Source organism: Erythrolamprus reginae, chromosome 7 (genome assembly GCF_031021105.1).
Source record: "Erythrolamprus reginae isolate rEryReg1 chromosome 7, rEryReg1.hap1, whole genome shotgun sequence".
NCBI classification, from domain to species: Eukaryota; Metazoa; Chordata; class Lepidosauria; order Squamata; family Dipsadidae; genus Erythrolamprus; species Erythrolamprus reginae.
The window spans coordinates 58,466,473-58,493,333 of record NC_091956.1 but is presented as its reverse complement, the minus strand read 5'-3'; the positions used below and the strand labels follow the sequence as shown (position 1 = coordinate 58,493,333).

General features: G+C 38.8%; 1 protein-coding gene across 1 annotated transcript; it reads right to left on the bottom strand.

Moving 5' to 3' along the window:
- Window positions 1–132: 132 nt before the first annotated feature.
- On the bottom strand, window positions 133–26,861 carry METTL14 (methyltransferase 14, N6-adenosine-methyltransferase non-catalytic subunit). The gene is made up of 11 exons (XM_070757647.1): window positions 26,690–26,861; window positions 25,562–25,650; window positions 21,328–21,415; window positions 17,398–17,478; window positions 16,687–16,774; window positions 14,476–14,566; window positions 11,948–12,089; window positions 10,030–10,122; window positions 7,217–7,333; window positions 2,419–2,629; window positions 133–632 (listed from the first exon to the last, which is right to left on the bottom strand). The coding sequence occupies exons 1-11, from the start codon at window positions 26,753–26,755 to the stop codon at window positions 328–330; spliced, it is 1,371 nt and encodes a 456-aa protein (XP_070613748.1). The 5' UTR covers window positions 26,756–26,861; the 3' UTR covers window positions 133–327.

Below are 26,861 nucleotides of genomic sequence, written 5' to 3'. Positions count from 1 at the left end.
GCTTAGCATTAAAATTAAAGCTACCATGTGTAAAGTCAATTTTGATAGTAAATGTGTTTGACAGTAAATACCCTCATGATGCTACCGGTGAGGTAATGAAACAACTGCAACAAAGCAACCAGGTTCAGAGAATTCCACTGTAAATGTGCTTTATTGTAAGATCTGGATTATTATACAAGACTAGTTCATAATAGATACAAAAATATTTTGATGAGCAGCTCTAGAGGGAGCTGCTAATAAAGGTAACTGGAGACCTAAGACTGTATTTTTTAAAAAAGACAAAAACTCAGTAGGATTAAAGCAGGGAAAAAAGATGATTCTCATTGCTCAGCGAGGGGGAAAGCCACCCCGGTGAGTACCTCCTCGCCCCCCTCTAAATCCACCTCTTTCACCCCTGAAATTCGTTCGATTTCTCTCTCTGCCTCTTTCTCCTCGACCAGCTGAAGCCCCGCCTCTTCCTCCACCCCTTGGTGCACCACCTCCTCGATCTTTTGGTGGTGGCGATTTTGGTCTGAGTCTCTCAATCTCTTCTGTACAACCAGTCAGGTGGGAGTTGGGAGCTGTGAAATATGATGTGTATGTTTCGGCATTGAAGTTACTATTTGTGAGTGTGGGCCCAACAGTTAACCAGCCTAAGGGGAGGGAAGGCAACAAAAGGAAAGAATTAGACACATACAAAACTGTAAACCAGTAAAACTGTATGCTGCACCGAGTCTCCGGAGAGGGGCAGCATACAAATCTAATAAATTATCATTATTGTTGTTGTTGTTGTTATTATTATTATTATTATTATTATTATTATTATTATTATTATTATTATTATTATTATTATTATTATTATACCTTAATCCTTTCCTGTTTGGTTCTTTAATACAGTGGTACCTCATCATACGAACTTAATTGGTTCCAGGAGGAGGTTCGTAAGGTGAAAAGTTCGTAAGATGAAACAATGTTTCCCATAGGAATCAATGTAAAAGCAAATAATGCGTGCAAATCCTTCAGGAAAATCCCAAACTTTAGAAGGGAGGCGAACAGAGGGCAGGGAGGAGCAGCTAAAGGGGGCGGGTGGAAGAAGCAAGGCTAGGCTAAAGGGTGAGTGAGAAGGAAGAAAGGCAAGGGGGGCGCCCCTCCCTTTTCTTTCTTCAAAAGACACCCTTTCAGTTCCTTTGCAAGCACGTTGTTCTCTGCAAAAATTTTCCTCCCCCAAGCTGCCCCTCCCTCCTCCCTTTTCTTTCTTAAAAAGGCACCCTTTCAGTTCCTTTGCAAGCACGTTGTTCTCTGCAAAATGTTTCCTACTCCAAGCTGCCCCTCCCTTTTCTTTCTTCAAAAAAGGGGGAAAAAAGAAACCCCTTCATCCCAGCAGCAGCTGCTTGGGTTCGTAAGGTGAAAATAGTTTGGAAGAAGAGGCAAAAAAATCTTAAACACCGGGTTCGTATCTTGAAAAGTTCGTTAGAAGAGGCGTTTGTAAGATGAGGTACCACTGTACTACTTAAATTTAGCATAATTTGTATTGTCAAAGTAGAAGCAGGAGCAACTATTACCATAAAATAAGAACAAGTAGAATTAGCAGTGAAGCTCTACATGATGTAGCTGAATGTTGTTTTTGAAAACCAGAAATGTTTAAAATTAACCCACTAAGACAGTATTTCAATGATGTGAGACATTCCCCTCTTTAGCTTGCTAGCAGGACATTTTAAAAACACAATTATTAATAAAATTATTAATAAAATATTAATAAAATTATTAAAAATCAAGTATCACACCGAGAAGTGATACATTTCTTTCTGCCTTTCATGTTTATTTAAACTTAGATGTCAGTTTCATACCAGTATTTCTTCCTTAACATCTAAAACTGTAATGTACAAATGGGAAATTAGTTTTGTTTAGAGTTCTGAATAAAACAGCTCTGTTTAGTTTCAAGAATGTATTCTGTGATTAGAATGCCCAAGCTACTGCTATATGAAATGTCACAGTTGAAGACAGAGCAAAATTCTAGAATATTTGGAACTCTCAGCAAACATTCTGAGCCAAAAAAAAAAATGTCCCTGTCTGTTGAATGCATATATCCTCATTATGTCTACAGCAGTGTTTCCCAACCTTGGCAACTTGAAGATATCTGGACTTCAACTCCCAGAATTCCCCAGCCAGCGAATGCTGGCTGGGGAATTCTGGGAATTGAAGTCCAGATATCTTCAAATTGCCAAGGTTGGGAAACACTGGTCTACAGTCATTTAATAAGAAAATATACTTGGTAAAATTGTCCTTTATGTTCAGCTGGACCACTCTACTGCACTGGAAGCCATAACTACTCCTCTAAAATCTACATTTTTCTAAAGCACGCAAATTAATGTTATGAATTTTTTATATTTACTATAAAGTTTTTGAAATGATTTAGTACAAAGCAAGACTGAGAATAACCTGGACGGATGGTGCTGTCACGTCCAAAAATATGAAGTCGCCGCCTTCCAAGGCAAAAATGTTCAATAATGTGAAATATTTCTACGGGTTTTTCTATGTTACCGATTTCTGGCTCTTCTGTGATAATTAAATCAATGTCAACATTAGCATGGATAAAATCCCCATCGGTACTACGGCGGACCGTTCCTTTAATGCCCATAAGGCAATGTTCCTAAAGAGAAAGCAGAAACATTTTTTTATATCAAAAAGGATGGGAGGGATAGGAGAAATTAAAAGAATGTAACTTTTTTTGTAAGTTCAGTTATGTAATTCATCAAAAATCATCATGGACCAAAATGTTCTATGGCTTTGTTAAAACAATTAAAATAATTAAGCAGCAGTAAGAACATGAAAATCCCTATCTGAAAAGTATTACTCTAGAACTGTGATGGCGAACCTATGGCACGCCTGCCAGATGTGGAATGTGGCACCCTCTCTGTCACCTCATATCAGCTCTGCCGCACATGCACACTTGCCTCCCTGTGGCCAGCTGGTCTTCAGAGGTCTGCCACGCATTTGGGGAGGTATGCACGTGCAGGGGTGTACACACATATGCGGGGTACATGAGTGGGGCTGTGTGTGCATTGCATTTTTTTGGGTTAGGCGTGCTTTGGGGACTTAGTCCAGAAAAGGTTAGACATCACTTCCCCAGAAAAATGTTCTGAAATAAAAATATCCGCTATCAAATCAGTAATGCCACACTGCAAGGTAAGAAATAAGTCTACAATTACACTACATTACATTGATGTTGTTACGGTAGATACTTATTTTGACTTTTCTTCCAAGCTCAAGAAAATATACACAGCATTCCTACAATTTTTCCCCACTACCACAAACCTATGTGATAGATTAAAAAAAAATGATTGACCCAAAGTAGTAGTAGTAGTAGTAGTAGTAGTAGTAGTAGTAGTAGTAGTAGTCGTCTACAGAGAGGGGCGGCATACAAATCTAATAAATAATAATAATAATAATAATAATAATAATAATAATAATAATATTATTATTATTTATTAGATTTGTATGCCGCCCCTATCCGTAGACTCGGATCAGCTCACAACAAAACAATAACAATGTATTATTATTATTATTATTATTATTATTATTATTATTATTTATTAGATTTGTATGCCGCCCCTATCCGTAGACTCGGAACAGCTCACAACAAAACAATAACAATGTATTATTATTATTATTATTATTATTATTATTATTATTATTATTATTATTATTAATTAGATTTGTATGCTGCCCCTCTCTGTAGACTCGGGGCGGCTTACAGCAATGTAACAAATCTAATATTTAAAACATATAAAACCCATTATTAAAACCATACAACATGCTTGTTTTACCACCCAAATTATTGCCCTGAATAGAGCTATAGGCTATGATAAATTTGATTCATCAAATTACTCACATCTGTGTCAAACCCATATTAATCAAACCATACTCAGAATTTTGTGTGTGTCTATCCGTAACAACTCCAGAAGCAAAAGAAAATACACTAAATCTGCAAAATGTTTTATGAGCTACTTCAAACCCATCTGATTCAATATAGTTTCATATTGATATTCTGATTTGCAAATAGGCTTTTGAAACTATAATCAATACTATTTTATAAACTATTTTCTTTTTTATTAAAATATATTTTATTGAAAATATTAAAAAGAAAACTGACACATACAAAAATGAGAAATACATAGAGAATAAACAAAAAACAAAACAAAAAACATCCCCCCCGCAGATACACACACACACACACAAAATACATGTTACAACTTTACATATTTGAACCAGAAAAAGAGAAACGTCACAGTTCTATCAAAAACTATTTATAAACTTTTTTCAAAGCTCTGCATATTCTTTGTATATACTCATAAATCACAATTTAAGGGAAGTTCAGAGTCTAAAACCTCTCCAGAAGTATGATTGTCTTTTTAAAAATGATATTGGAATGCAATTGTATAAGAGACCTTTGGGGTAGATAGATTCATTTTGTCTCAGAAGAATGTGATCCCAAAGAGCAATTTTCCACAAATTATTAAATGCTGCTTTACTGAAGCCACCAGATGGTTTTTACGAAATTATGAGTAAAGATGAATAATAATTCCCAGAAGTCTCCCCAAACCTGTGTACGTTCCAAATTCTGAAAAACCAGGGAAGGGAAGATGTCCCATCAGATATAGAAAACAGTTCACTTTTACTATCTCTGGCAAGCAATGCTACCTGGATTAGGCAAGATACTGTCTTAAAGCAACTTTTTATCACCTGGCGACTTCCAGATGGATTTAACTTTATATTTATTTATTTATTTATTTATTTATTTGTTTGTTTGTTTGTTTATTTGTTTATTCGTTCATTCGTTCATTCATTCATTCATTCATTCATTCATTCATTCATTCGATTTTTGTGCTGCCCTTCTCCTTAGACTCAGGAGGGCTTACAACATGTTAGCAATAGCACTTTTTAACAGAGCCAGCATATTGCCCCCACAATCCGGGTCCTCAATTCCTTCAATTTTCATAATCCCTAAATATCATGGTAATACATCTGGAATCACCAGTTTGCAGAACGTTGATACTATATGTCAATGCTAATATTTATAGACCTTGATTTTTTTTTAAAGGCTAAACTACTGTGGAAGTAACTGATTAAGGGGGGCGGGGGGAGAGTACACCACACAAATATCTAGTGATTACTTTTTCTTTATGTTTTGAGACTTGCTGTCTCTTAAAAAATCCATGAAAGTAAAAAATAATTTTAAGACATGCTCATTATTCATGACTATGGAATGCAATGTTCGATGCAGTGCTTGATCTGAAGTAGAGGCTCTGGGCCTTCAACAGTTCCAGCCAGCCACTACTGCCCTGAGCAGCCATCGCCAAAAAGGCAGTGATGATGAAGATAGGTGAGAGGAGTTTGAGAGGAACTCGAGAGTTTGCACTCAAATGATCATGTGACTATGGAAAGCATGCATAGATGTGAGAACCAGTAAGAGGCCACTTTTTTTCAGCACTCTTGTAACATCAAACATTTGCCAAAGAAGTGGTTGCATCTCAACAACTATCTATATTTTACAGTCCATGATTAGTTAAAGCGTGAGGAAGACTCATGAATTTCTGTCAAACAGATGGAAATACAGTGTTCCCTCGATTTTCGCGGGGGTTGCGTTTCAAGACTGCCCACGAAAGTCGAATTTCCGCAAAGTAGCGATGCGGAAATAAAAACACCATTGTTGGCTATGGACAGCCAAAAACTACCCCCACGCACCCTTTTTCAAGGCAGCGCAAGGAGCCGGGCTTGAAGTTGGGGGCGGGGAGCGATGAAAGTGCAGAGGCCGGCAAAGATTGTTTTGAATGTCGACTGCCCCCGCCCCCCCCAGCGCCTCCGGCCCCCTCACCGCTACCCCCCGCCTGCCCAATCTGCCCCTCTCACCGGCTTTTTTGGGACACGGGTCCTCCTGCAGCAGCGCTGGCGGCTACGGCTTGTCATCCTCCTCATTCGGCCGCTAGCCGCTCTGAGCGCTTTGAAAATGCCCGCCCCGCCCCTCTCACAGTCCCTTAGCTGAGAGCGCTTTCGTCCCAGCTATCAGCGAGGGGGCTGCAGGAGAGGCGGGGCAGGCGTTCTCACAGAGAGGGAGAGAGAGAGGGAGAAAGAGAGAGAGAGAGAGAGCAAGAGGGGGGAGAGTGGAAGGTAGAGAGAGAGAAATGATAGAAAAAAGGGGAGAAAAAAAGAGAAATGAGAAAATGATTGAAGCAGAGAATGACAGGAAAGAAAGAGAAAGAGAGAGAGAAGTGACTCTTGGTGATGACATATGACGTCATCGGGTGGGAAAAACCGTGGTATAGAAAAAAAACCGTGGAGTATTTTTTAATTAATATTTTTTGAAAAACCATGGTATAGCCATTTTGCGAAGTTTGAACACGCAAAAATCGAGGGATCACGGTATCTCAAAATCTGCTCTTCTTAAAAAACAATTGCTCAAGCAATAGGTATAATTGTCAAAGCTATAGGTAAAGTCCAAATATTGCTGACGTACTGAATACAGTGGTACTTTGACATAACGAGGTTAATTCATGCCAGAGCTGACCTCGTATGTCAATCATCTCGTATCTCGAACAAATGCATTTAGATTTGGCTTTTCGCGCAGAGATAACTGGAAAAAATGGAATTCTTGCGCCACCTAGTGGACGCTCGGCTCATATCCCGAATTTGAGCTCGGGTGTCAAACAGAAATTTTGCTCGCGTCGCAGCTTGTAACTTGAAATACTCGCATGTGGAGCAGCTCGTATCTAGCGGTACTACTGTACTGGAAAGAAGTTAACACAGCCCCACACTATTCTAGAGGAAAATCAGAAGAATTCTCTCTTGCCTCCATTTAATTTACATCTCAACATACAAATTGAAAGCTAGCCACATTGAACTCCTAACTACGGCAACTGTTCAGCAAAAATAAAACTATAAAATATATTCTACACCTCTTCCATCAGCTCTCTGAAATGTGAAAAAAGCCTAGTTTTTCCATGATACTTTGATTTGCATTTCAATAAAATAAGCGAATTAAGTGCTTCCCAGAATTCTGGGAAGTTCAACACCACATCGCATCTCTCACTTGTAAACACCTTTTTAAGCAATAAGTAAAGCCACTTGTTCTGCAAGTATTTTCATAAAATTAAAATTACCATCAAGAGCAACAGGGCACTTAAAAAGCATCCACTGATATAACACAGAGAGAAGACAAAAGAGAAATTCAAAACTGTACCTTCGTTCTTTGAAAAACAGCTTTGGGGTCCAGTGTCTTGGTCTTCCCAGGATTATTTTTATTTGTTTTAATCCAACATATATCTTCACATCTTCGGTATCCCCATTTGCGCAAACACTACCAGAGTTCAATAAAACAGATATTTTTTTTGTACAATAGAGCAAAGAACAAGTACTGTGCATTGGAGACAAATTTAGACGGAGGTAACAAGGCTGCTGAAAATAAATTCCTTTTTTTTTTCATTTTTCACTAATATTGGCAGATCCTATTGAATAGGGTAGTGCGTCACTAATGTACCTCTGGGCTCAACATGAGATCCCCTTTTCCCCGAAAGGTAGGCTATCCCATTCAATAGGAACTGTGACCCTCTTTTACAGGAAGACTGAAATACAAGTACAGGGAGGATGAAGGTCCACTATTGTTAACCAACTAAGTAGGCTTAACTCTGGATATAGTCCAATTTATTAATTCATTTTTTTTTAAAAGAAAAATCTGATTTATGTAATTTTCCTAGGGACCAGATTGCTAAATTTCAAGCAATGTCTCCATTATAGTATACAGTATATTATTGTTGTGAGCCGCCCCGAGTCTTCGGAAAGGGGCGGCATACAAAAGTGAGAATAAAGAAGCATTTTTGAGAGAAGAAAACTGTCTAGAGAAAATATTGAAAGAAAATATTAATGATTCAAAAGGACAGGCTAGTAATATTTATAGCATGTTATTACAAGTGGAAGAGGAAGTGATTAAAGGCCTAACAAGATATTGGCAAAACGAATTACGGATTAATGAAAGCGAGATGGAAGAAGTAGTAGAAAATATACATAACATAAAGAATTCAAGAATTAGAGAGATGAGAAGGAAAATTTTACAAAAATGGTATTTCACGCCAGTAAAACTAGCACACTTCCAAAGGAAAGGGAAAGGAAATTGCTGGCATGGTTGCCAAATAAAAGGAATTTTTATGCATATGCTCTGGGAATGTGTTGAAGTTCAAAAATTTTGGAAGGAAGTAAAGAATGAAATAAATAATATGCTAAACATTAATTGGATAATTACGAAAGAATTAGCAATACTAGTTAAATATGGAGAATTACGAGAATTTAAAGAAATCAAAACAGCAGCTTTGGAAAGCGCTCAAGCAGTAGTGGTATTAGGGTGGAAGGATAGCAATAAATGGACAATCCAGAATTGGTACTGGTACATGGTGGACCACATCCACTTCTAAATTATGGAAATAAGATGAAATAACTTTGATGAAAATAAACTGGAGAAGCTGATGGCACGATGGAACAAGGTGAAAAATTATATCTTAAGTAGAATTTATGATGACAATGTGAAAAATAAATTCCAATCACTTTTTGTATGTAAAGAAACGTAAACCAGAGCTAAGGAAGAAATCGAAACTTATTGCAAATAATTTAACCCCCTAAATGGTGGTGGGGTTTTATTGGTGTGTGTGTGTGTGTGTGTGTGTGTGTATGTATGTATGTGTGTATGTATGTATGTATGTATGTATGCACCATATTTTTTGGAGCATAAGACGTACCTAGATTTTAAAGGAGGAAAACAAGGAAAAAAGTACAGTATTCTGAACCAAATGGTGTAGTAATATATCATTTAATAAAATACCAGTGTAGCAGAATACTTTTTACAACCATGTACACCTTTTCCAAACTTCAAACTTGACAGCTGTAAGACCTGTGGACTTCAACTGCCAGAATTCTTCCTCCAGTCATGCTAGCTCAGGAATGGGAGTTGAAGCCCACAAGTCTTAAACTTGCCCAAGTTGAAGATCCTTGCACCCCTAACCCCTAATACAGGCGTCTTCGAATTTGACAGCTTTAAGATTAGTAGACGTCAGCTCCCAGAATTCCTCCTTCAGTCATGCTAGATGAGGTAATTAGAAGGTAAAAACACCCCTTGAGAAAAAGGGGCCAGTTTTTGGTGGGTTTTTTCACAAAGATGGGGGCATTTTGAATCCCCCCAGTTCTCCCAGTCCCCAGGAGATCTCTGCAGGCTTCCCAGACCCTTTGCCCACCCCATTTTTGTGAAAAACGGGGCCATTTTTTGCAAAAATGGGACGCGGAGGGGATTCGGAAGGCCTAAAATGGCTGTATTCGATTTATAAGAGCACTGACATTTCTGCCCTCTTTTTTGGGGTAGATGGTGTGTCTTATATTCCAAAAAATATGGTATGTATGTAATGTAAGTATGTAATGTACAAAAGATTGTGTGATGGCTCAGCAGTAGAGATGCTGGGCTTGTCAGCTAGAAAGCCAACTGCCCAGGTTTGAGACTGGTATATGTGATGGGATGAGGACCTGTCCTCATCCTAGCACCTGCTAACTTGGTTCGAAAGCATGCAAATGCAAGTAGATAAATAGGTACCACTTTGATGGGAAAGTAACAGCACACCATGAGATTATCCTGACCACATTACTTCAGAAAGTGCCGACTCAATCAACAGTTCTTGAAACAGAGATGAACTCCAATCACTATAGTCAGCAATGATTAGTGGAATAAAATCCACAGGGACAAAAATGGACCCTACAAATACATGTAGAACTTGGCTTCCAAGACTTCCTGTGCTTGATTCTTAGTCAGAAACTCTAGACCAGTGTTTCTCAACCTTGGCAGTTTGAAGATGTGTGGACTTCAACTCCCAGAATTGAAGTCCACACATCTTCAAACTGCCAAGGTTGATAAACACTGCTCTAGACAGATTCTTTATACATATGCTGGCCTTACCTGAAAGCTTCATTGAATCAGTTGTTATTAATTTGTTTTAATGACAAAGAATTACATCATCTTACCACCCTGCCGAGATCCAGGCCCTCACCAGAACCACACCAAAGAAAGACAAATGATCGTGGGGCAGCAATTTCTTCAATGTCCAGCTTCATAATCTGCAAGAAGTAGAAAATGTATCATTTTTTAAGCAGAACCATTTGCACAATCTTTCTTAAATAACAGACCAGTTTTTATCTACATCTTTAGACATCAAAGTGTCAAAAATAAAAGCAAAAAAAAAATACAACCAAGCAGCCATTCATGTCTGATATCAGTTGTGCACAAATGACTCTAGATATAAAGGCAAAGGTAAAGAAATAATAACTTTATAACTTATTTCTGTATTACTTTTGTAATTATAAAACATCAGTGGTTTTACTATATTAAATTCAGATTTAATTTAAGAAATTCATGATCAAAGGCTACATAGCTGTTTTTATTTTTTATTTATATTTATTTTTATTCAATCAATACTTCAAATGCAAAATTTTAGTAGCTTTCATGATATTAATTATTATTATTATACTAATTAATTGCTCAACAACATACAGAATGATTTATTTTCACGTGCTAGTTAGCAAACCTTGATTTAAACATACATGTGCTATTTAGCAAACCTTGATTGAGCCATGGTGGCACAGTGGTTAGAGTGCAGTACTGTAGGTTATTTCTGCTGATCACACACGGACAGCAGTTTAGCAAATCAAATCTCACCAGGCTCAAGGCTGACTCAGCCTTCCATCCTTCCGAGGTCGGTAAAATGAGGACCCAGATTGTTGGGGGCAATATGCTGATTCTGTAAACCGCTTAGAGAGGGCTGTAAGGCGCTATGAAGCAGTATATGAGTCTAAGTGCTATTGATTTTTTTTAAAAGCCTCCTTATAATTACCACCACATATTCAAAATTTATTTCTTTACAAATGTTGTTGTAAGAGAACTAAGTGAAGGATTCCTGTTGTGGTTCCGTCTGAGGCCCCTCCGGGAACGGCTGACCTTCTGTCGGTTTCCAGCTCAGAGGGAGAGGCTGAGGAACAGGAGGTGCAGACAGACGAGGAGGAATCCCAGGCTGAAGAAGAGGGAGGACAGCCAGAGTCCCACCAGGGGGAGCTCTCCTCAGCAAGCAGCCTGGATTCCTTAGAGGAAAGTGCACAAGCCATAATTGATCTGCGACAACGAAGAGCTAATCAGAGACGGAGTCAATTGGCTAAATACTGTCAGCATTAAAGTGGCAGCAGCTGGGTTTGGGTGTGGTGCTCTTGGGAAAGGCTAAAAGGCAGACCCACCCTTCCTGGCTTGTGGAGTTTTATCTTTGAGAGTCGTGGGACCTGACTGTGAACTTTGGTGTCTTGGAATCCTGGTTTGTGCCTTTGACTATTGAAACCTTGGGGGGGTGTGCCAGCAAGAAGCTTGCTGTATTGTCTGGACATCAGGACCCTGCTGTACTGTGTTATATCCTGTCTGTTGGGAAGAACAGGTTTTCCTCTGTGCTTATTTTTTCCAGTTATAAAATACTTTTGGCTTTTACCAGAGTGTCTGGCTGTTTTTTCCAGTTGGTGTTGAGGTCTGGGGGAACCCAGACAGAACAATTCCTATGGCTCATATTATTTTTATGCAACAGTTCTTACTTTATTGCTTCTTAACTGCATATTGTATAAACCGTTTCTAAATCTATCAATTAGAAATAAATGGTGGTAGACAGTAGCCTACTGCAGCTGCAATTTTAAAGTTAGCTACATGTTCACATGACAGAATTACTAAAGATACATGGCTTTAAAAATGAAGGTATTGCTTATTTTTCATGTTTTAAAAGGGTAATGAAAGAGCATTCACAGGAAATCTTAAAAGTAGCTACATAAAAGGCATTTCAAAAGCCAACTCATGTAAAAAAGTAACAAAATAAGAGAAACTTAATTTTTCTTTTGTTTTCTACAGCAAACTCACATCATCCCATGTCCAACATTTCTCATTAGCAGTAATGCCAGTCTCTCTATAGTATTCTTCCAATGGTGGTTCTAAAAGTATCACATCAAACTTAGACTTAAGTTCACGAAGATCAAAAGCTTCCAGTTCAGCTTGTAAATACCTATCATATGAATGAGAAATACATTTTTATTATTTTATTAGTTTTCTGAATGATAATTTTAGTGTCTATTTTCCAATTGTGATATTAAAACAAGTTGTGCAATTGTCTTAGATTGAGATGTGCTTTTTTCACATGCAACACACATAGTACAGTGGTACCTCATCATACGAACTTAATTGGTTCCAGGAGGAGGTTCGTAAGGTGAAAAGTTTGTAAGATGAAACAATGTTTCCCATAGGAATCAATGTAAAAGCAAATAATGCGTGCAAATCCTTCAGGAAATTCCCAAACTTTAGAAGGGAGGCGAACAGAGGGCAGGGAGGAGCAGCTAAAGGGGGCGGGTGGAAGAAGCAAGGCTAGGCTAAAGGGTGAATGGGAAGGAAGAAAGGCGGGGGGCGCCCCTCCCTTTTCTTTTTTCAAAAGACACCGTTTCAGTGCCTTTGCAAGCATGCAAAATCTTTACTCCTCCAAGCTGCCCCTCCCTTTTCTTTCTTAAAAAGACACCGTTTCAGTGCCTTTGCAAGCATGCAAAATCTTTACTCCTCCAAGCTGACCCTCCCTTTTCTTTCTTCATAAAAGGGGGAAAAAAGAAACCCTTTCATCCCAGCAGCAGCTGCTTGGGTTCGTAAGGTGAAAACAGTTCGGAAGAAGAGGCAAAAAAATCTTAAACACCGGGTTCGTATCTTGAAAAGTTCGTTAGAAGAGGCGTTCGTAAGATGAGGTACCACTATACTTTGTGCACAAAACCAGTTTTCTTGCTTTGAAAAAACAATTCACATTTGCAGAATAATTTGTAAATAAAATCTGATAACTGTTTAGGTTAATACTCAGAAACTAAAGCTAATCTGGCTACCGTTAGCTTATTAAAATTTACAAATACTGCTATAAAATTACTATTCTATTTAAATAAAAATTAATTTGGGATAAGCAACTTCTGAAATAAACACAAAATTAAATTTAAAAGCCTACTTTCCAAAATTAATTTAAATGGACTGTATCCAATAATTTAGCAGTCTATCACTGTTGAAACAGCATCTGTTAGTTTAACAGAATTTTCTTGCTTCACTTCTGCCCCATCATCTTTAAAATATTTTCTGAAGCAGTTGGGAACTTTCAAAACAAATAAGAACCAAGCATGAGGATGCACAAGAAGAATTCTAGCTATGGAAATACAACCTTGCTGTTTAATATGGGTGACAGTCCATTGGTTTGTAAAGACTCTTTTCATCAAGAAAGTTGTTTAGACTACGGTAGGCAATCTGTGAGGTAATTGATATTGCTGAACTATCTATCACCCTATTAGCATTGATCCCAAAGAATGAGGGAGTGCCACAAGTTATCTATTCCTGATTTATTAACAAGGAGCCTTACACCATGGAAATTACAGTGGTACCTCGTGATACGAACACCTTGTGATACGAACACTTCGAGATGCGAACCCGGGGTTCAGAAAAATTTTGCCTCTTCTTACGAACTTTTTTCGCCTTACGAACCCACTGCAGATCGCAAAATGGCGCTCCACTGGGCGCTGCTGCCCGGCTGTCACCTTTTAAAATAGCCGGGGGGCTTCTCGGCGTTCTTCCGAACCCGAACTTTTCTCCCGAACACGTTTCGGCCGACCAGGAAGGACGTCTTCGTGACGTCAAAGCTCTGCCCATGGAATTCCCTATTGGGATTCCCCACCTCCGTTTCAGCCTCCAGATCGGCCAAAAACGCCGCCGCCGATCGCAAAAATGGCACTCTGCCGGGCGCCGCCGCCTGGCTGTAACCTTCTGAAACAGCCGGGCGCTTCTCGGCGGCCTCCGGAACCCGAACCTGAACTTTTGCCGAACTTCCGGGTTCGGCATTCGGGAGAACGCCGAGAAGCCCTCCGGCTGTTTCAGAAGGTGACAGGCGGGCGGCGGCGCTTCTCGGCGGCCTCCCAAACCCGAAAAGAGAGAACGCCGAGAAACCCCCTGGTTGTTTTAAAAGGTGACAGCCGGGCGGCGGCGCCCAGCGGAGTGCCATTTTGCGATTTCCCCCCCCCCTTGCACACATTAATCGCTTTTACATTGTTTCCAATGGGAAACATTGTTTCATGTTACGAACCTTTCGCCTTACGAACCTTCTTCCGGAACCAATTAGGTTCGTAAGACGAAGTATTACTGTATTCTTATTTTAATCCATTGTTGGTGTAAATGTGTAAGAAAATCTGAGAAAATGGTCAAGAGCAAAAACTCACTAAGCACACCAAAGAAAATAGATTAATAATTTTGAAGTTTATATATATATATAAAACCTAAAACATTCCCGTTATCAACAGGTGTTCACAGAAAAATCTTAATTTGCAGTCAACTAAAGATAAGCCTGTCTAGACAAAAGAATGCAGTTTATTTGAAGTATTTACATTGGAGGGGTGTTAGATTTAGATATTAGCTCATCTTTCAGCCTGATGAGTTCCCGGAGTTTTGGATACTCTTCAAATCTATCTGCTAAACCTAAGAGGAAAACACATATATGTTATACTACAGAATTAACTTTCAAATGCATACGTCACAAAATAGACATTCTAACATATTTGATTTGTGTTTGTGTTTTATTTTTATAATTATAATATACACTGAAGGTGGCATTAAATTTCAAGGTGTACAAGGTGCAATGACAATAAAGTAAACTAAACTAAATTTAGATTACAGCTCTATTGGGTTTTTTTCATTATGATTTGAGCTCAGCGTAATTTAGCCAAACACTTAATAAGAATATTTAGTGTTTGCCATTCCAGTGCACATCTTCTAAACCCATTTATTATTTCGCACAATGTGCTTAGATTACTATGAAATGACATGCATAGACAACATAACAAAATAAAATTCTTCATATTAGTTTTCAGAGTTTAACTTGTCTCAATGCAAATTAATGTTCCTGTCTCTGGATTTTTAAAGAGTAATAAGAGCTCTTAGTTATTTGAAACTATTTATGGCATGACTGGTATTTTTTTGGCTGCATACAACTCAAGCAACTGGTGATACCTCCAACTTACAGATTTAAAATCCTTAACTGTGACTGTTTACTGCCTTTTCATTTTTATATATAATTCTGATTAAGAATTTTGATTATAACAACACCTGAAACAAGTTGTTTACTTTATATTCAGAAGTTGCTACTTAAACTGAACTGTCATAGTCCTCAACTTATGAAATTGTCCATCAAATGTTATGATGGCTGTAATGTGGGTCATGTGATCAGACCTGATTTTACAAGTTTACAACCTTTGTTGGAGTGAATAGCCTGTTAATCAAATACTGCAGTTGTAAAGCTAACACCATGGTTATTAAGGAAAACCCATTGTTCACTATGGGGCAATTTTTGCTAATAAAATGTGGTCACGTGATACGTATTGCAAATGGCCATAAATGTAAGCCAGTAACCATGTCTCCAAAATGTGGTCATGTGACCATCAAGGTGGATATCAGAACTTCAAATTTGGATTGTACGTAGCTTTTTCAGGATACACTATAACTTCAAATCAGACACCAAGTGACTGATTGTAAATTAAGGTCTGTTGTACTGAAATATAATTAGTTTCTGCTCCAACTGGAGTTTTAAATTTTATATTGATGCCTCCATATTAAATATGATAAAACTTAAGAAAATGGTTATTTTAAAAAAAATTTAGCATCCAAATAGCCACTATATTACAGGAATAAACCTTTCTTCTAAAACTAGGAAACTTTTAACCATACAATTAATAATTACAGCTGTTAAAATCTAATTATTATTCACATTTTCTCTAAATAATTCCCAACTCCACTGTCCGGGCGGACCTCGACTCCAATTGTATAGCAGTATCGGCTGACAACGAGTCAGTAGAGGTGACTGGGGCTAAACGTCTTTGTCCATCCGTCTGGGAGGAATTTGACTTGGTGACACCTGATGAAGTGGACAAGGTCATTGGAGCTGTGAGTTCCGCCACCTGTTTACTGGATCCATGTCCCTCCTGGTTGGTTTCGGCCAGCCGGGACGTGACGCGGAGCTGGGTCCAGGAGATTGTCAACGCCTCCTTGGGGAGGGGGTCCTTTCTGGCTTCTTATAAGGAGGCCTTCTCCGGGGCCCTTCGACCAAACAATGTCGTTTGGCGGGCCCCAGGGGAAGAGCCTTCTCTGTGGTGGCCCCGGCCTTCTGGAATCAACTCCCCCCGGAGATTAGAACAGCCCCCACCTTCCTTGTCTTTCGCAAGTTACTCAAGACCTACCTATATCGCAAGGCACGGGGGAACTAAGACATCTCCTCCAGGCTTTTTTATATTTCACGTTTGGTGTGTATGTGCTGTATGGTTTTTAATTATTGGGGTTTTTATATATTTTTTATTATTAGATTTGTCCCATTGTTATACTGCTTTTATTACTGTTGTGAGCCGCCCCGAGTCTTCGGAGAGGGGCGGCATACAAATCTAAATAATAATAATAATAATAATAATAATAATAATAATAATAATTTGACTGACAGTGCAAATACATCTATAAATACAAAACTGAAAGCCTGTACTTTTCTAAAAATAAATAAAACCTCTTACAGCCGCTACAAAAGAAATCTTTTATTAAAATTTCCTCTGACATACCCACATCTCTGATGAAATTTTGAGGTCTGTGTCCAGTGTCCACAAAATGCTGACAGTAATCATTATGAGGATTTAAGCTTTGTGTCCCCTAAGGGAAGAAAATCACCTAAGAATAAACATTAGCAAAATACAGCACATCACTGATACACTGATTTGATATTATCACCAGCATATGGTTATCCATGTCTCCTTGATGCTTAACTATTATTCCAGACTGCTGACATAATAATTTATTTTAATAACGAGATCTGGATCATATATTCCATTTCTCCTGTTCAACAAAAACAGCATTAATTATATATTCAAAAGAATGCATTTTTCTTTAGCATATAAATGCCCAAAATGATTGACATGCTTTCTCTGATTTCCATCAAACCATCATTTGGTACAACAGATGCTCCTGTGTTGATGGCAACACTGAAATATTCTTTAAGTTAGCTACATCGAAATAGATGCACCTCTGCTTAGTTTTGTTGTATCTTAAAAGCATATTCAAATCCCAAATCTGTGTAACCAAAGCTCTCAATAATAACATTCAAGTGAAAGGTAGAACATTAAAGCGGAAATATTCTGTAAATTTATTTCCAGCCATTTTTGGTCATATAAAAACTCTGAATGTAAAAATAAGATATAAAGTGCAAATAACATAATACAAATCAATAAAGTAAATATAAAAACATAACGTATTTCAAAATTATAACACCTATGTACCTTAAGAAAAGTACTGGAATCTTTGTAAATTTCTTCTTCGTATGGTAGATTCTCTTCATCTTGCTGAAGCTCCACTTCATCCTTTGGAATAAAGCACATTTTATGTGTGTGTAGAAACAGGGTGTTTTGCTTCTTAATGAAGAAAGAAGACGGCTGTCTATGAATACTGCCACTCGGAAACAGCAGATCATGACTAGTCCTAGTGTAAGTGTGGGAAAGCGAACCAATTACATCTTCCCAAAACACTGTTTAACCAAGAAAAATGAATTTAAAATGATTTTTAAAACCCAAATGTTTTAATAATAATAATAATAATAATAATAATAATAATAATAATAATAATAATACTGGCGGCACAAGAACAGGCCATTAGAACAAATGCTGTCAAAGCCAGAATTGAAAAATCAACAGACGATCCAAAGTGCAGACTCTGTAAAGAAACAGATGAAACAATCGATCACATACTCAGCTGCTGCAAAAAGATCACACAGACTGACTACAAGCATAGACATGATGCTGTGGCACAGATGATCCACTGGAGCTTGTGCCAGAACTACCATTTACCAGTGGCAAAGTACTGATGGGATCATAGGCCCGAAAAAGTGGTCGAAAATGAGCAAGCAAAACTACTGTGGGACTTCCGACTGACCGAATTCTGAAGCATAATACACAAGACATCTTGATTGTGGAGAAAAATAAAGTATGGATCATTGACAATGCAATCCCAGGGGACAGCAGAATTGAGGAGAAGCAGCTAGAGAAATTAGTGAAATACGAAGATCTAAAAATGAAGTTGCAACGACTCTGGCATAAGCCAGTGAAAGTGGTCCCAGTGGTACTTGACACGCTGGGCGCAGTGCCAAAGGATTTCAGAGGACATTTGAAAACCATCGGAATTGACAAAATCTCCATCTGTCAATTGCAAAAGGCCGCTTTACTGGGATGGGCAAACATAATTCGCCGCTACATCTCACAGTCCTAGGTGCTTGGGAAACGCCCGACTGGTGATGAAATACGAAATCCAGCATAGTGATCTTGTTTGCTGTGTTGTATTGACATAATAATAATAGTAATAAACAATAATTAATAATAATAATAATAATTTATTAGATTTGTATGCCGTCCCTCTCCGAGGACTCGGGGCGGCTCACAACAACATAAACAGTGTGCAAATCTAATTTTAAAAATACAATTAAATCCCTTATAATAAAATAAAATAATCACACAACCCAATCAAACCATACACCAACCTTGACAATTGGGGTGTGTGTTAGTTTCACCATGCTTGGGGAAGATGAGTTTTTAATAACTTACGAAAGGTGAGGAGGCTGGGGGCAGTCCTAATCTCTGGGGGGAGTTGGTTCCAGAGGGCCGGGGCCGCCACAGAGAAGGCTCTTCCCCTGGGTCCCGCCAGACGACGGGACCCGGAGAAGGCCAACTCTGTGGGACCTAACCGGCTGCTGGGATTCGTGTGGCAGAAGGTGGTCCCGGAGGTATTCTGGTCCGACGCCATGCAGGGCTTTATAGGTCATAACCAACACTTTGAATTGTGACCGGAAATTGATCTGCAGCCAGTGCTGCTGATCATATATTAATATCATATACCAGTGATGGCGAACCTATGACACGCGTGTCAGCACTGACATGCGTAGCCATTTTCGGTGACACGCGGCCGCCGGAGAAACAGGGAGCTTTAGGGAGTGCAATTGCAACCGCAATTATTATTATTATTTTTCCTCTCCTCTTAATTAAGAGGCCGGGCGATTTTCGCCCAGCCGATATTTGCGATGGCTGGGAGGGGCGAGAACACCGCCTCCCAGCTGGGCACACGCTGCCTTTGGCAGCACAAGCATTCCTGTTCGGCCGGGGGAAGAATCGCCCCGGCCGGACGTCAGTTTCAGCAGGGGGGGGGGGGGCTCCCAGCTGATTGGCGCGGCGCCAAGCGTCAGAGCCCACCATGGTTGGCTCGCAGGGGCCGCTGGGAGAGAGGGGAGGGGTTGCAGGCCTATTTCAGGGTCTGCACCCCTCGCCCTCGCCCCTCTGCTCCCTGCTCACCTTCCAGAACGGTGTTATAAAGGGAGAGAGGGAGAAAGAGAGGGAGGGGAAGAGGGGAAGGAAGGAAAAGAGAGAGAGAAAGAGAAAAAAGTGGAAGGAAGAGAAAGAAAGGAAGGAAGAGAGAGAAAAAGAGAAAACAGTGGAAGGAAGAGAGAAGGAAAGAAAGGAAGGGAGAGAGAGAGAGAGAAAGAGTGAGAGAGAGAAGATAGGAAGAGAGAGAGAAATGATAGAATAAAGGGGAGAAAAAAAGAGAAATGAGAAAATGATTGAGGCAGAGAATGACAGGAAAGAGAGAGAAAGAGAGAGAAGTGACTCTTGATTTAAAGCATATGGTAAAAGCACTTAAATAATAACAGAGAAAAAAAAACCCAACCCTCACCTGTTTTTATTAATAGTTATGTTTTTGAATTTGCTGGTTGTTTTAGTTTTAATAGTAATAGAGTTTGGATTTGTTTTATTATTAATTTCTTTTAATAAAAAAGAAGGGATTTATTATTTCTTTATATTTATATTTATTTATTTGTTTGTTTATCTACCTATCTACAAAATACCAACGTTCAATTGAAGATTTAGCCAATGAAATTCAGCAACAAAAAAGTCACTAAATCAGTGATGGCGAACCTGTGGCAGTCCAGCTGGACTGCCACAGGTTCGCCATCACTGGAAGAATTCCCCCTCCCCCTCACTTATCTTAGTTCATGGCACCCCACACAAGTTAAATAACAGCAAGACCAACAAAAGAAACCAACTGACAGATTAACAAAGAAGTCACTAAGTAGGTAAGTTAAATAATTATGCATATTTGTTATTTAAACTATAAATATCACAAAATTATGTTTTTTTCTCAAGGTGACACACCACCCGAGTTATGCTCAGTTTTTTGGCGAATTTTGACACACCAAGCTCAAAAGGTTGCCCATCACTGTCATATACCTTCATATACCTACATTAATATCATATACCTTCTCTTTTAGATAAATCAGAGATGTGTCCTTCAAAGTCTATTGCTACTTAAGAAGGATTTATTTACTTATTTAGATTCATCCCCTACCTTTCTTCACCACCTCAAGGCAGCTTGTGTTCCACACCATCCTATTTATATATATGATTCCTAAGTACTGAGTGAGAATAGCAAGCCTAAAGTCCTCTGCTTAAGTTTTATGGCTGAGAATGGGCTTCCATAGTGACAATCCAATGTTTCAGCCACAATACAACACTGGATCTCAAGGAGAATGTATCAGAAGGCAAGTGGATCTTTCTAACCATGTACACTGCTAAAAAATAAATAAAGGGAACACTTAAACAACACAATATAACTCCAAGTAAATCAAACCTCTGTGAAATCAAACTGTCCACTTAGGAAGCAACACTGATTGAGAACCACTGGATAAGAAGGTTGCAAAAAGTGATCATATGACCTGGGACGCTGCAACCATCATAAATGAGTCAGTTGCCAAGCATCTGAATTTTGATCAGGTGGCAACGGGAATGCTGTAATGAGAAAAATGGTCATAAGTCACTTTTTTCAGTGCTATTGTAATTTGGAATGGTCATTAAATGAGCTGTTGCAAATTAAGGACTTCCTGTACTTAAATCACATAGAATCTCTATTGTGAATGGGGTGCTAATTTTTTTCTATGTTTGCTTATAAAGAATACATCATACCTATTTATAAGATTCAAAAATATTGTCCTTTCTAAAGAGAAAACAAACAAAAATGTTTATAAACAAGCATTGCTCAAATACTTTTAAATATTTACAATAAGATCTTTTAATGTAAGTGTTAAAGATTTTGGTATGTAAAATGATTATTAGAAAGATTTCTACTTTTGAAACAGTTTTGCCTTTCTTTCTTTTTTAAAGTCATTTCCTTACTTTATATTCTTCTATTTCTTCTTCATCAGCTTCTCCCTCATCAGGATATTTACGTTTAGAATTTGGAGCAGATGTATCATAAGCAGCCCTAGAAATATGAATATTAAATGTTAAAAATAAATTTCATAAGATGCTGTGAAAAGTTAATTTAATGTGCTGGTCCTTGTACTGCCTCTAGCAACATATTTTTTTAATAAAAGTATTATAGGCAAACTGCCAACAGACTGGAGTTCAGTCTTGAAAGGACTCAAAGAGTTTTCCTTTCTTCAGTAAAACAAAGACACAGATTGTTGGGGCAATATGTGAGTAATGCTTCTATATTATAAACCAGTGATTTTCAACCTTTTTTGAGCCGCGGCACATTTTTTACATTTACGAAACCCTGGGGCACATTGAGCCGGGGGCGGGGGGGACTAAAAAAAGTTTGGACAAAAAATTATCTCTCTCTTCCTCCCCTTCACTCTATTTCTTTCTCCCTCCCTCTTTCTCTCCCTTCCTTTCTCTTTCTTTCTCTCTCTCTCTCCATCCCTCTTTCTCTTCCTTCCTTCCTCTTTTTGCTCTCTTTCTCTCTCCCTCCCTACGCCCCTCTATGTCTTTCTCTCTCTCTCTTTCCCTCCCTCTCTCTCTCTCTCTTGCTTTCTTTCTCTTGCTTGCTTTCTCTCTCTTTCGCTCTCTCTTTCTTTCTCTTGTTCTCTCTCTCTCTCGCTCGCTCTTTCTTTCTTTTTCTTTCTTTCTCTCTCTTTCTTTCTTTCTCTCTGAGCTTCGCGGCACACCTGACCATGTCTCGCGGCACACTAGTGTGCCACGGCACACTGGTTGAAAAACACTGTTATAAACCACCTGGAGAGTGCTGTAAAGCATTATGGGGTGTTATATAATCTTTAATGCTGTTGCTATAAAAAGAATTATGGTAGGATTCAGTAGCCTTTTAGCAAATAAAAAGGGACTGAAACAAGGCAATCCCTTAAAAAAAAATCTAAGTCCTGAAAACAGTTCTCCCTTATTTCAAAAGATTTCAAGATAATCGATTGGCATTCAGAAATTGAAATCATAGCTCTGAAAATAAATGACTTTAAACTCTATCATTTGCTGTTAAACTCTTTATATCATGTTGCTGTTAATATGGCTCTGCATAACATCCTACAACATCTTGAATCTTCAAAGACCTATGCAAGGGTCCTTTTTGTAGATTTTAGTTCAGCATTCAATACCATCACTCCAGACACTCTTCTAACTAAGCTGAACCAGCTAGCGGTACCTGGACACACTTGTAAGTGGATCATAAGCTTCCTAACAAACAGGAAGCAGCAGGTGAAACTAAGCAGAATCACATCAGATACTTGTACAATTAGCACAGGAGCCCTCCAAGGCTGTGTGCTCTCTCCATTTTCTCTTCTCTCTCTATACCAATGACTGCATCTCTAATGGTCCATCTGTTAAATTACTGAAGTTTGCAGATGATACAACAGTGGTCAGCCTCATTCAAGACAATGATGAATCTGCATACAGATAGGAGGTTGAACAACTAACCTTGTGATGCGACTGGAACAATCGGGAACTGAATACACTCAAAACCGTAGAAATGGTGGTAGACTTCAGGAGAAACTCACACATACTTCCACCTCTTACAATACTAGACCACACATTATCAACAGTAGAGTCCTTCAAGCTTCTAGGTTCTAACATATTTCAAGACTTAAAATAGACACCTAACATCAACAACATTATCAAAAATATACAACAAAGAATGTTCTTTCTGCGCCAACTCAGAAAGCTCAAACTGCCCAAGGAGCGGCTGTTACGATTCTACAAAGGAATTATTGAGTTTGCCATCTGCACCTCTATAACTGTCTGCTTTGGTTCTGCAACCCAACAAAACAGACACAGACTTCAGAGGCTAATCCGAACTGCAGAAAAAACAATTGCTGCCAACCTGCCTTCCATTGAGGATCTGTATATTGCACGACACTCTCTATTAATCTTCTCATTATTCCCATCATGCATCTCCTCCCACTAATGACTGTATGATTGTTATTTTATAGCTTGTATCCTTACAATTTATATTGACTGGTTCCTAATATGATTTCATTGCTTATTTGTCCCCAGATATGTACACTGAGGGCACATGCACCAAAGAAAAATTCCTTATGTGTCCAATCACACTTGGCCAATAAAAAAATTCTATTCTATTCCAATTCCTATATCTTTGGCTGGACAGAACGTAAATTCATTTTCTTTTATATATCAATTTTTAACATGTGATCTTTTCTTATGTGTTGTTATATATTAATGATATTAATGATTACAACTGAGTACCTTTTCATTGCATGTCTGATGATACAATACTATTCTTACACAAAGCCTTATCACAGATTTGTTAAATAATTAGCTAGATGTACATAAAATATGTCTAGATTTTATTGAAGACCCAGATTGTTGGGGGCAATATCGTCACTCTGTAAACCACTTATAGAGGCTATAAAACACTATTGCTGTATAAAATTACGACATTCGGATCATTATGCATTATTAGAGATATCAATTTACCGAATAAAGCAAATCCTCAAATTGTAGGCTAGAATCCTTTTTCCAAATATTTGGTTTGAAAATGAAAACTCAATTTGGGTTAAAATAATAACAAGCAAAATTAATTATAAAGTTTCTTAGCAGGAATTTCAATACTCTCTGCCATGATTGCATATAGATGGGAGGTTGAACAACTAGTGTCATGGTGCGACCGGAACAATCTGGAATTGAACACACTCAAAACTGTAGAAATGATGGTAGACTTTAGGAGAAACCCTCCCAACCTACCTCCTCTTACAATACTAGACAGCACAGTATCAACAGTAGAGACCTTCATATACAGTGGAACCCCGACATAAGAGCTGCTCTACTTAAGAGCAACTCGAGATAAGAGCTGGGAGGGGAGAGATATTTTTGTTCTACTTACAAGCCCAAATTCGAGATACAAGCGCCAAGGAGCTGTCTCCTGAAGCCAAACGCTAACTTCCGCGTTCGGCTTCAGGAGACAGCTGCGAAGCGGCGCGCGTGTTTTAAAAGGTTGCAGCCGGCCTGGGGGGCTCGGGGGGGTGCTTGCAGCTTTCTTTCTTGCTCTTTTTCTTTCTCTCTTTTACCTTCCCTTCCTCTATTTCTTCTTTTATTTCTCCTTCCCACCTTCTTCCCTCCCTCCCTCCCTTCACTCATTCCTCTCTTACTCTCCCCTTTCATAAGTTTCCTTGCTTCCTTCCTCTGTTCCTGTCCCTTCCCCCTTTCTTTCTTTCTTTCTTTCTTTCTTTCTTGCTCTTTTTCTTTCTCTCTTTTACCTTCCCTTCCTCTATTTCTTCTTTTCTTTCTCCTTCCCACCTTCTTCCCTCCCTCCCTCCCTTCACTCATTCCTCTCTTACTCTCCCCTTTCATAAGTTTCCTTGCTTCCTTCCTCTGTTCCTGTCCCTTCCCTCTTTCCTTCCTTCCTTCCCACCCTCCGTCCATTCATTCACCCATTCCTCTCTTGATCGCTTAAAGCCGGTCCCTGGTGCAAAAAGGGTTGGGGACCTCTGTCCTACAGGATTGGGTGGCAGAGAAGTTGAACATATGTAAATTTAAAAGTTTAAGAAAGTTTACAAGTTAAGTGAAAGAAACTTCATTATTCATTTATATGTACATGTACATTTCTTCATTAAAAACATGTCTTTCTGCATAATTTAGACTAACTTTGTGAGTTTTTTGAGGGCTGGAACCAATTAAAATTATTTACATTAATTCCTATGGGGAAAAGTTGTTCGAGATAAGAGCTGCTCGACTTAAGAGCCCAGGTCCGGAACGAATTAAACTCGTATCTCGAGGTACCACTGTATTATCATATCACAACATATCTCAAGACCTAAAATGGTCTTTACACTATCAAACTATTTACACTATTAAACTATTTACTAAGTCTATTACTACTAGTTTTTTCATCATTCCTATCACCCATCTTCTCCCACTTAGGACTGTATGACTGTAACCTATTGGTTGTATCCTTCAGATTTTTATTAATATTGTTTCCTGTTGCTTGTTTGACCCCCTATGACAATCATTAAGTGTTGTACCTCATGATTCTTGACAATCTTTTTCTTTTATGTACACTGAGATCATATGCACCAAAGACAAATTCCTTGTGTGTCCAATCACACTTGGCCAATAAATAATTCTATTCTATTCTATGATTTAAAAAACCCATTTTAATGCAAACCTGGATGTTTCTCTTGTTTCAGCGATTTCCCTTTGCTCGTCCTTGCTGTTCAGTACTGCACCAATACTATCAGCATTTTCAGCTCCCAGCTAAAATAGGAAGAAGAAGAAAAAGGAAATACAAGATGATTTCAGGGGCAATATTCTACTAACCATCAGCATTATTTTATACTATAATATACAAATCTTAATAATAATAATAATAATAATAATAATAATAATAATAAAAAACAGATGAAGAAACAGATTAAACAATTGATCACATACTCAGCTGCTGCAAAAAGATTGCACAGACTGACTACAAGCATAGACACGATGCTGTGGCACAGATGATCCACTGGAACTTGTGCCAGAACTACCATCTACCAGTGGCAATGAACTGGTGGGATCATAAGCCCGAAAAAGTGGTCGAAAATGAGCAAGCAAAACTACTGTGGGACTTCTGACTTCAGACTAACCACATTCTGAAGCATAACACACCAGACATCCTAATTGTGGAGAAAAAGAAAGTATGGATCATCGACATCGCAATCCCAGGGGACAGCAGAATTGAGGAGAAGCAGCTAGAGAAATTAGTGAAATACGAAGATCTAAAAATCGAGCTGCAACGACTCTGGCATAAGCCAGTGAAAGTGGTCCCAGTGGTACTTGGCACGCTGGGCGCAGTGCCAAAGGATCTCAGCAGACATTTGAAAACCATCAGAACTGATAAAATCTCCATCTGTCAATTGCAAAAGGCCGCTTTACTGGGATCGGCAAACATAATTCGCAGCTACATCATGCAGTCCTAGGTGCTTGGGAAGCGCCCGACTGATGATGAAATATGAAATCCAGCATAGTGATCTCGTTTGCTGTGTTGTATTGAAATAATAATAATAATAATAATAATAATAATAATAATAATAATAATAATAATAATAATAATAATAATAATAGGGTTATTACTACATTCACGCAGCCCCGGTAGGTTTTACATCACAACTCTGCACTAATAGACTCCCGGAGAAGCGCGTTTCCCTGCTCCCCTTTTAAGCCTGAGCCACGGGACCCGCACGAGCGATCGATCTCGCGAAGGCCGGACCTTTCCTCCCAAAGACGATCTCTCTCGGTCACCACGGGCGGCAGGTACCTGCTGAGCCAGAAGCTGCCGACGTAGCTTCTGCCGCTCCCTGATCTCCTGCAAGCGGCTGTTCATCCTCCTCCTCCTCCACCACTTCCACCACCACCAAAGTCGTCCGCTGTGAAGTCGCCGCCCCGCGACGCTGGCATAGTCGCCGACCGGAAAGAGAGGGCAGAATTTT